Raw genomic sequence first — 11,792 nt, forward strand, 5'->3', positions numbered from 1 at the left:
AGGAGGTGTCCAAGCTCTTCTTTCTGTTCCTTGCTTAGCGTGAGCCGACACTGAGCGACCTTGGAGGGGTCATCCTGGTGAGTGGCCATGGGATGAGGTCTTCCACTGGCCTTCCCCTTCTCTCTGTCAGTTCATCTCTCAGTCATGATCATGCTCTCTAGGCGAGTGCCATTCCACGGGTGTTGCCATTATTCTTTTTCATGAAGGTGGCGTAGCATTCCTTGCTTTCTTCGATCTCCTCGGACTTCGCCTACCCCATTCTCGGTGGGGAACTTCATCTTCAGGTGAATTGGTGATATAACTCCTCTAAGGGCTGTCGGTGATGGTCGCCCTAGGAGGCCGTTGAAGGACACCACGGACTTGACTACCATGAAATTTACCATGATGGTTACTTGTTGAGGTGTACCCAGAAGGTGACGGGTAGCTCTATGGTACCTACGATGGAGGCGGTGGCACTGAGAATCCATGGAGATAAGTGGGCTCTGGTTTGAGCTGGTCGTCCCGAACCCGAGCGTCGATGGCGTCAAGGAGAGTACGTCAACAGACGCCCTGTGTCTATCGAGTACCACGTGTGCAGGTCGATTGGCTACCTCCACTGTACTACCAAGGCATCTTCATGCGGGAAGTTTAGTCCTTCCAAGTCTTCATCGAGAAGGAGATCACCGCCTCGGTCTTGGCTATCTTCTTTGGGCTTCTCTGCCACTCCCACGAACCTGGCATGAGCTTTAGCTTTTCGGTGGACTCTTGCCCTGGTCCTCCAAGTATGGTGAGGATGGGAGGTCCCTTGGTGCCACTAGGTTACGTGGCATCTCTCCGCTCTTACAGGCGGTCTCTCTCTCGTCTGTTCTTCTTTCTTCTCGTCTCGGCTCCACTCTGTCTCCGTCGCGACCTCTATCTCCTTGGCACGAGCGGTTGTCACGTCTCCCCTTCACATATTTGTTCAAGCTTCCTGCTTTTACCAGTTGTTCTATCTCTCTCTTCAATTGATAGCACTCCTCTGTCGTGCCCATTCTCTTTGTGGAAGAGACAATATTTGTTAGGGTTTCGCTTCTCGGCGCTGCTAGCATGGGTCGTGGCCAATGGAGTAGGTCACGGTCTGATCTGCATGAGTATACGGGACCTGGTGGTGTTGATGGTGTGAACTCGGGGGTGCTTGCCCTCTCACTTCTCTCACAGGCGCGGTCTGTCCTCTGGATGGGCGATCGCTCTGCTCTTGTCGGCGCTCGTCCTCGACCTCTTACCCTCTTTGCGGTCATCGAGTGCTGGCCTCTTGTTGTCTGTGGCTTGGCCTCGATTATTTTTGTTCTAGCTTGTAGTACCTCGGCCATATTTGCAAACTCGTTGCACCGCTCCAGGAGCTCTTTCATAGTCCTGGTCTCATGACTGCGTGCTAGGTCCTTGATCAAGTCCGGGTCCCTAATACCTCCTGCTAGGGCTGCATGCTTGTGTCTGGTCATCCAAGTCTCGAACCTCCGGGACTCCTTGGTGAACTTGGTAACGTATTCCCTGAGAGATTCCCAGGGTTACGTACCCGTTTAGTAGATTGGACGGTGGTCTTCTTACCTTGTGCGTTGCTTTGGAAACGGGTGACGAAGCTGTTCACATAGCTCGCAAATGAGCATATAGATCTCGGTCGTAGCACGGAGAACCATGATGTGGCTGCTCCCTTAAGGGGCGCGAGGAATGCCCGACAGGATACCACGTCCAGGCCCCCATACGGCGTCATCATGCCATTAAAGTAGTTGATGTGGTCATTAGGGTCGGTGGTACCTTGTAGAGTTCAAAGGTGGGTAGTCGAAACCTGGAAGGTAGTGTGGTGACATGATCTCTGCAGAAGGGGTGTTGTCCGGGTATGGAATGTGTCTCGCCTTTGGTTTGCTTCTTCAACCCTTCCGACTTCTCATCCAGGTCGCGGAGTCTTTGATCGAGCTCCTCGTCCTGTGTCGCCCCCACGCTGGCCGGACGTTCGCTGCGACCTCGTTCACGCTCTCTCCTGGATGTCCCCTCCGCCTTGAGTGTTGGTAGGATGGGGAATGGTCACGCCGTGATGAATCCTGTCGTGAAGGTGAGGGGTTTTCTTCTCTGTAGGTCCGGCCGTCGTGGTATGTGACTTTCTTCTAGTCGTCAGTCGAACACGAGACCTCCGGACCGATCTCTGCGGGCTAGACACCCTCGCCACGGGTGTTGGCGTCCTCCCACGTTCGACCGTGGTGAGAGGTCTCTTGTTCTCCTGGGATCTTGGGAAGGCTCCCCTGCTGCGGAGTGGGGTTGCCTGTCGCGCAGTCTCTCGATCTCGCGCCCACGGGAGATGATCTCCTAGGGTTTGGCTCTTGTTGAGGTATGGACTCCACCCTGCTCTTTGGTGAAGTCCTCAGACGGTGAGATGTCGCACGCTGCGTCGGGTATTCTCGAAAGAGTCGTTGTTCACCAAGGATCTGTCGTTGCAGGTCGTTGATCGACCCACGGTGGTGGAGCATTGGGGTCGGTGTCACCTCCACCACCACATCGTTGGCCTCGTCATTGTTGGGCTCGGCGATCACGGCTGGTCATTAAGGGGGATCTCCTCCTCCGGAGGGACATGGTCTGGTCGTTGGCTGCTGTGGCGAGAGCACTCGGGGGTGGTGATCCATTCCTTGCTCCGTTGTTGGTGGTGGTAGTCTTGCTTCGTGCCATTGAATGAGTATGGAGCGAGCTAGTGCATTGTAATGGCTAGCGTCGTTCCCACAGACGGCGCCAATCATTGCGTCAAGAAATCATCGGCGGTCTGCGAGTGCCGTCACTGCAAGTGGACCAAAGGGGTCAATCAAAGAGAACCGGTGTGGTCCGGCCTAGGGCTCTCCGATGCCAAAGTTAGATCTCCTGGCGCAAAAGCGGATCAATAGTGATTATTAGTATGAGTTTAGATGTCCCCTTATGGGGTTGTGTACCTTGCCTTTTATAGTAGCATATGGCGGTGTGGAGAGTCCCGTTTGATTGACGATTGTGCCGTTGAGTGGATAGAGGCCCTGGTAGCGGGGCTCTATCACGATTGGCCATCTCGCGGGGAGGAGTGTCTGGTGGCATCAGGATCCTTGGTGGATAGATATCCGCGTGTGGTGATAACGTCCTTGGTGCTTGAATCCGTGCGGATGACGTGACTTCTAAGCGGTGGTCTAGAGTCCTGGTGGTGACATGAGTCTTGTAGCGATACGATCGGGTCATAGGTGAGTGGCCCCCACCTCACGTTTGTGCCACGATCTTTGTGCCTGGGTGAGGCCGCGCCGGATGTGTAGCCGCGCCTAGGTGAGGTCGCGCTGGGTGAGGCCGCTGGGTGTGGCCGTGCACTGGGTGAGGCCGCTCCTGGATGTGGTCGCGCCGGGTGAGGCCGCGCTGGGTGAGCCGCTCCTGGATGTGGCCGCACTGGGTGGTGGTCGCGCTGGGTGTGGCAGCGCTGGGTGTGCCACGCCTTGGTGAGTGCGCTGAGTGGTGGCAGCGCTGGAGTGCGAGGCAGCGCTGGTGCGAGCCGCGCTGGAGTGCGAGGCGCGCTGGTGCGGCCGCGCTGGGTGCGAGCAGCGCTGGGTGCGAGCCGCCCTGGGTGCGAGCCGCGCTGGGTGCGAGCCGCGCTGGTGCGGGCAGCGCTGGGTGCGAGGCAGCGCTGGAGTGCGGAGGCGCGCTGGTGCGAGGCAGCGCTGGTGCGAGCCAGCGCTGGGTGCGGGCAGCGCTGGGTGCAAGCCCGCTGGGTGCGGGCCGCGCTGGGTGTGGCAGCGTCTGGGTGCGGGCCGCGCTGGGTGTGGCAGCGCTGGGTGAGAGGCCTCGGTTGTGGCCACGCCTAGGTGAGGCTGCGCCAGTGGAGGCCACGCCTTGGTGCTGGCCGCGCCGGGTATTGGGACCCTGGTTCGTTTCCCTTGGTTGGAGGCGGGTCGCCCTGTGACATGTGGCGGCCACTGATTGGCCCGATGAATATTGGATGTATCACCACCCAACCAATTTCAAAGGCTGCCTACTCCTTTCTCTTTTAAACTATATGGATGTAATTTAGGGTATTAAAGTTCAGCCTAAATCGTCAGACCGACCAAAACAGACTGGTTCAATCCGGACCAAACATAATCAAACCTCATCGATTTGGTTTCAATTTGAAGTTTTATGGAACTGATAGAAACCAAACTGAGCTGTCCAAATACACCGACAAAAAACCAAAGTAACCCGATAAGAAACCAAAACCCCCCAAAAAACTAGGAGTTTTCCATTTATTTTCCTTATGATACATGTAAATCTCGAAATCAAAATGAACCCGATAGTAACCTAATTACAAATCGATAATAAAAACTAAAAAGAAATCATGTCAAATCAAACCGAAACCGCACTCAGACACTTTTAAATAATTTGGTTTGGATTGACCTAATAACAAATCAAAACCAATTCAAATTGACCACAACCAGACTTAACCGATTGATTGACACCCATAAATGCAATCCTCTCATCAATTGTCATGAGTGAAGAAAAAACCAAGAGATTTTTTTTATAGGTTTTACTTTATCCTACTCTATAGAAAAGAAGAGATGTGACTCGTAATAGACTTGAACCCAATACATTTTTTATTTTTTTTGATAAAACTTGAACCCAATACCTCCTAGTAGCAATGAATTTCCAGACACCACATGGTACCAAATGCACTAAACACTTGTTGACAAAAAAGGAATAATGTTTGCAAGCTAGCAGCAACTATTTGATATTCCATGATGGAGGGAGCATTCATAAATCATAACTCAATAAGTGCAAAAGCATATATTGCCTTTATCTACCAATGCAAATATATCCTTGCGTGTGTGAAACTTTACTTTTGGGATCTCAAGATCTCAAGATGTCAATAGTGAAGAAGGTGAGCCACTTTCACCAAAAAAAAAAAAAAACAAAGAAGGTGAGCCACCCGTCTACAGCACCCCTCAAGCATCAACAACCATTCTAACCTTTATGGATATTAGGGAATTGGATTCCTGTTATATTTGCCTACCCACCACCCACTGTTTTATAAATTGGATTAGAATTGGCAGAATTGGTGGAATCAATCCACTTCCGTGCACTCATTTATGCCGTTTGTTTAGAGAACTCTTTCTCTTCAAGTTAATGCCTTGTGTATCGGCAGGTATTCCATGTATGTCCATGCATCAATGATTCTACGGTACTTTACAGCTTTGTGTTGGTACTTTACAGCTTTGTGTTGTTAAGTGGAAAAACTCAATAGGGTTAAAACTTGACATTTGAGTGAAGAACCAAAGAGTCTACCTGTCCACAAAATTTAGGTTTTATCTGATCTATCATATGATAGTTGTTGGTACTTAAAATGGATATGTAAAACAAATTCCTACGATTGACGGGTAGGAACCGGGCTGTCAATTTAATTCTGTAAAATGAAACACTTTACCATTGAAACATATCAATCAAACTACCCAAATGTTGGGGATAGTGCAATTGGTTTGGGGCTAGAGCAGTAGAGCCTAGCCCCCAGGAGGTTTCGAGTTTGAGACCTCATGCTCTTCATCTAATCTGGGATCACTCCCCCCCACCCCCACAAAAAAAAAAAAAAAACCAATTATTTCAAAAGAAAAGGTTCGACTCACCGCTGGGGTGCCCAGCCTTGTGTCTCCCTCTTATCTCCTCCCTCCTAGCGAAAAGACCTCCTCCCTTGCGTCTGCAACCCTCTAGCTTACTTGGAGTAGGTGGCGTGCCCCCAAATTTTCATGCTTGTTCCATGGTAATATTGTTTTTTTGACCAATTGAACACATCATCACTAAGTTTACTCCAACCTAATTTTTCCATATGGAGATATAAAGCTTCAAAATCTTGTTGAAAGTTCAGCTTTATTAATTTTGGGATGGGAGTCTGAATATGACATGGCTATTCTAGGAGTTATACAAACTATCCAACCATAAATCCCTCAAGATCCACCCTTCACTTGGTCCAAAAGCAGAGCCATGATTTGAGGTAATAGTAGTACCTATTTATAAATAAAATAGGGGAGATACATCAACAACTTTGCTCTCTTATATGGACATCATACACAATTAGAAGGAGAGATGAGTTTGGATGGGTGTTAATCATATATTGGGGCCTCACATCATTAAATAAAGAGGGAGGAAAAACGAGAGACTGTTAAGAATTTATCATACAACAGAACAACAATTTGCAAAAGCAAAATGAAAAAGAATAACACACTATACACAAATAATACATCATTCACCCAAGATGAGTTATATCCATGGCCAAGAGATAAACTACAATTTTCACTATTTTAATGAAGAAATTACAAAAACCCTGACACACCTCCTTACGAGATAACACCCTATATATAGCGTCTCGTACAATTCAATATAAAGAAACCTTAATCCTCGAAGAACAAAATTACCCCCCACAGTATAAATGATTCCCAATATTAGGGAAAAATCAACAATACTTCCTGGATTAACCTGAGATTAGGCTTCACCAATAACAGAGAGAATCTGTGAGAGGGGATGGGGCATGGACATGTAGTTGCGTGTCCCATTTTTTCTTCCTAAAACTTTTTTGTTAGAAAAAGACAATAATTTTTGTTGTTGATTGTTATATATTAAATATTTTTATGGGAAAAATATTGTTACACTGCCTTTGTACAAATTCCTTCATATCCTCCTCACATAATTAAATTTACAATCACATTTTTCTCTCCTATTCTGATCATGTAGACCCATATCGACCTCATATGGATGATACTATTTTCTAACTCCTTATTGATTTATTTTCTAACTCCTTATTGATTGTAGTGTGCGGATTCTTTCTTGCACTATAAAGCCCCTCACCATTTTTATATTTAGGAAAACAAGGGTTGGTAGACTTGGGTTTTGAATCCATTCGCTTTTAAGGATGATACCAAGGGAGCTGTTAAAAAAAAGGAAAAACAATTGTTTATCCAATATTCTAAAAGAAAGTTTGGCTATTCAAAAAAAAATGATGGTTGATGGGTTGATTTGTGATCCCACCATTAGTCCAATCTCTTTATTTTTGGTAAATATTAGTCCTATCTCCACTGACCTCTTATTTGGTTGCGTGGATGGATGCATGCATGCATTGTATCTTATACTCCTTATATTCCGTCCTCATACAATAGAGATTCTCTCATCTACTCCTTTAAATAAGAGGTGCAAGGGATTTTATGTTATTTTAGAATTGACATTTATGCCAATCTGACTACATTTAACGCAAATCATGCACATGCACGACCATACATGAAAACTTTTGCTAAAACTTTATATTACATCCAAATAAGTTGCCCCCCACCAAATAATACATACTATACCTCTGCATGGCTCAAGCAACAAAATAGAACTTCCCTCTTCCAATATTTTATTAAGCCAATAAAAGAGCCCATAAAATTTGTACTACTTTCTTCTCTCTCTCAACTTTCCAATATATATATCATGCAATCCCCCTCTTTCTGTCTCCCCCTCCTCTTCTCCACATTTCAGGGAACCCCTCTCTCTCTCTCTCTCTCTCTCTCTGGTTCTCTTTCAAAAGTCCCAAATCCCTACAACAAAGGAAAACAACAAAAACTAGAACTCTCTCTCTCTTACAATCCAAGGCTCCATTATTTAGGAAAGCAACACAAATTTGAAATCCTTTACAGTAGACAAAAACCCAATTTCATTTGAGCCTTAATTTGTCTTCATCTTCTTCAATAAAAATTTCATCTTTCATCATTTGGGGGAGATCAAGACAGTCAAGGAGAGAAGGGTTAGTATCACAATGGAGCAAAATCAATTCGTGATCGAAGCAGCCGAAGTAGAATCAATGGCGAAAGAGTCAGGGCTGTCCGTTCTGCAACTCCTTCCATGCCTCGTGAAATCAGCGCAGAAGCTGGCGAGGCCCCCAATCTCTAAGTATCATGTCGGAGCTGTCGGATTAGGTTCTAATGGCCGGATCTTCTTGGGTGCAAATCTCGAGTTCTCAGGCCTTCCCCTGCATCATTCCATCCACGCGGAGCAGTTCTTGGTGACCAACGCCGCCATCCATGGCGAGACTCAACTGAAATACATCGCCGTTTCATCCGCCCCATGTGGCCATTGCCGCCAGTTCATGCAAGAGATCCGTGGTGCCTCTGAGATCAAGATCCTCGTCACATCCACCGAGAACGGTGGAGGAGACCATCAAGACGACGACGAAGCCCTTTCCTTCCGACTTCTCTCCACCTTCCTCCCTCATCGATTCGGCCCCGACGATCTCCTCGACAAAGATGTCCCCTTGCTCTTAGAGCCACACCACAACTCTCTCGTTTTCATCGACGACGACGGCGATGACCACCACCACCACCATCTCCACAAGAACAACGTCATGAACGGTGACGTCATCAGTAACGGCGATGTTGCAGATCAACAGAAAGAGTTGAAATGCGCAGCCCTGGATGCGGCCAACCAATCACATGCTCCCTACAGTGGGTGCCCATCTGGGGTGGCGCTCATGGATGTAGAGGGGAAGATCTATAAAGGGTCGTACAGAGAATCGGCGGCGTATAACCCGAGCTTGGGGCCGGTGCAGGCGGCGCTGATTGAGTATGTAGCGGCCGGGGGCGGAGGTGGGTACGATAGGATTGTGGCGGGGGTTTTGGTGGAGAAGGAAGGAGCGGTGGTTGTGCAAGCCGGCACGGCACAGCTTCTGTTGCAGTCCATTTTGCCCAGATGTGATTTTCGTGTCTTTCGTTGTAGAGCTTCTTCGTCTTACAAATTGTAAAAAGCCATCTCTACATAGAGGATGTAATTGGCCATATCTCTGCAGATTTGTCATTTGGCAACTTTTCTTTTCCACTTTTTTGTGATTAGAATCATCTGAAAAGAATCAAAGTGACTGATTAATCAGAAACAGATAAGGATTAAAAGTTAGCCATGTGGATGGATAAATGAGATTCTCAGAACCAATCACTTCTTCCAATAATTTGGGGCTTTTCCTTTAATTAATATGAATCTCTTCATTTGCAGAAACAGATGGGTTGTGGTTGTTTTTGAAATATCTTTATTTCTACTACATCCATAAACCAAAATTAAGAGACCTGAATTGGTTTTGTCACAGTAGAAGTTGAGTTCTTTACAGCAACCGGTAGGTATGGCAGATGAAATCCACTGGGTAACATTCCAATTCAACAGAGAATTTCAGAGGACAAGCATAAGAACCTTACACAGAAGGCTTTTGTCTGTTAATTCATGGGAAATTTACGCATACCCCCTGAGGTTTGACGAAAGGATATTTTCATCCCCCAGCTTTGAAAAATTCTGCGTACCCCCCCTGAGGTTTGCAAACGGTAACAGATAGGTCCATCCGTCAGTTCATGACTAATACTATTAAAAAATAGACTTGAACTGACAGAATTGTCCTTATAAGAAGAAACCAAAAAAAAAAAAAACAAAAAACCTGCAACCCATCTTCCCCAATCAATTTTGGGGAAGATGAGTTGCAACCATCCCAGTGCCCCATTGATTTTGATTTTTAAACGTTAGCCACTCAATCACTCCTCTTCAACGTCTTTGCCTGAACCGAATCATTAGCATCTTCACCATCACTCTTTGCTCCACCCTCATCACCATCTCCCTCAAGATCCTCATAATCAAACCCTAATCCTAAACTATGATTTGTTCACCTGTAATGGGGCAATCTATCGACCAGATGTTGAGTGAGATGGGGCAATCTGTTGGACTATAAGAACAAGGCCAGGGCATGATCGAACACCTTCGCCATCTCGATCTCTCCAATAATTCCTTCAATGGAACTCTACCTGTCTTATTGTTCAACGCTACTGAGCTTCAATCACTCGCTCTCTCCAACATCGTCATCTCTGGTTCCTTGCCGGAGTATGTCAGTGGTCTCAATAGCCTCAAATTTCTTATGCCTGAGGCTCGCCTACTCTGTTCTTCGCCTCTATCTCTGCCTTTATGTGTTTCTCCAACTCTATCAACTATAAGACAGAATCAACAATGGAAAAGGAAGGGCATCCAAATCAAACTAAAGCAATGAAAAGTTGCAGATCTAATTAGGGTAAATAAAATATTCAATCTACTGCAATAAAATGTATAACTTGGGCAAAGGATACAAGGAGCAAACTCGGCTCCATGACCAAGGCGAAGTAACTTGGGCAGTTTTCTTTTCAACCCAAAAATCTTCAGAACTCATATTGATGTTAAGGTGCGTTAAGCTATTCAGAGACGTCGCAGAGAGATCAAAATCAAACAACCAAGACCTTACTTTTCCTAAAGGTTTAGGTTCTAATCAGGTTTCTCGGACTGCAAACACATTCTCCGAGTTGTCCAGTTGCAGACGGGGAGAATCGAGTTGGGAATTTGAAGAAACCGCATGGACCTTAGGGAGAGAAGAATCAACCGAATCAAACAAAACGGTTACAAAGATTACTACAGATTGCAAAAGCAACAGACTTTGTTACTCATTAGCTCTGCTTCTTCCTTTGCAGCCTTTGAAGCTGTTCTCTCTGCAAGCAATCTTCCTCTCAAACACTCTACAGTCCTCAAACCATCATCTCCTTCAACACTTTTTTCCCTGAGAAGAAAACCCACAACAGAGCCGAAAAGAAGTTGTAACCATTCAATCGGATAGAGAGAAATAGAGAAATAGAGAAACAGAGATTGCAGAGAGAGAGAGAGGAGGAATGGGGCCTGGCCGCCTTGGAGGTTCAGTTCAATCGTTGCTTTATTTCTTCTTGAAAAAGATAGGAAGCTATGGTCTGTAGGATGTGCACATGAAGACAGCTAGAAGAAAAGGTTCAGGGAACCTCTAAACTGATGCATCTATTGATGGTGTAGAGTGGTGAGTTAGAGGTGGAAGTGGCGGTTTTGGTCTTTCTTTGCCATGGATTGACAGCTAACGCCTTGTTCCAAGTTCAGACCGACAAAGTGGTGTTCCCATACCTGCAACTCATCTTCCCCAATCGATTTTTGGGAAAGATGAGTTGCAGGTTTTTGTTTTTTGGTTTCTTCTTATAAGGGCAAATCCGTCAGTTCAAGTTTATTTTTTAACAGTGTTAGTCATGAATTGACGGAATGGATCTATCTGTTACCGTTTGCAAACCTCAGGGGGGTACGCAGAATTTTCCAAACCTGAGGGGTGAAAATATCCTTTCATCAAACCTCAAGGGGGTATGCGTAAATTTCCCTTAATTCATTCATCATTGTTGCTTTTATCTGTTTATTCTGAATTCTGATGATCGTATAAATGTGGGAGTTGTCCCGATCAGTGATAGGCTATGAGAATGTCGTCTGAGATGGTTTGGTCATGTGTAATGGAGGCATAGGGACGCCCTAATAAGGAGGAGTGATCTAATTCTGATTGAAGGAGCTAAATGAGCTAAAAGAGCTAGGGGCAAGCTTAAAATTACCATATGTGAGGTTGTGAAGAATGACATGTGTAGTCTGGATCTTGTGCTAAGAATGACAACAGAGCTTAATGGAGGGCAAGGATCCATGTTGTCAACAACATGTAGCTCAGATTTTCCTGACTGGCTGATTATCCTATTTCCTCTTACTTTCATATTTCATTTTTCATTTTTCACTTTTCTTATCTCATTTCTTTATTTCTTTTACTTTTCTTTCCCTTTATGAGGACCTCAGTTTTTCCTGCTTTATTTGAAAAAATTCATGTAACCGATCCTATTTAGTTAAGATAAGACTGAGTTGTCGTTGTTGTATCAGATAAAGATGATTAGTTTTTTTTTTTTTTTTGGGTAGAAAGCAAAAGATGATTACATGTGTATTACAATAGTGAAAAAGTGTTTATCATGGGCAAC

At 45.8% G+C, this 11,792-nt stretch overlaps 1 protein-coding gene across 1 annotated transcript; it reads left to right on the top strand.

Moving 5' to 3' along the window:
* Window positions 1-7,675: 7,675 nt before the first annotated feature.
* LOC122667977 (cytidine deaminase 1-like) lies at window positions 7,676-8,776 on the top strand. The gene has a single exon (XM_043864482.1). It carries the CDS (start codon window positions 7,757-7,759, stop codon window positions 8,735-8,737), a length of 981 nt encoding a protein of 326 aa, XP_043720417.1. The 5' UTR covers window positions 7,676-7,756; the 3' UTR covers window positions 8,738-8,776.
* The last annotated feature ends 3,016 nt before the right edge of the window (window positions 8,777-11,792 follow it).

Source organism: Telopea speciosissima, chromosome 7 (genome assembly GCF_018873765.1).
Source record: "Telopea speciosissima isolate NSW1024214 ecotype Mountain lineage chromosome 7, Tspe_v1, whole genome shotgun sequence".
NCBI classification, from domain to species: domain Eukaryota; kingdom Viridiplantae; phylum Streptophyta; class Magnoliopsida; order Proteales; family Proteaceae; genus Telopea; species Telopea speciosissima.

Excerpts from the sequence above, each read along its gene's own strand:
- LOC122667977 (XM_043864482.1), top strand. The coding sequence starts at position 7,757 with ATGGAGCAAAATCAATTCGTGATCGAAGCAGCCGAAGTAGAATCAATG.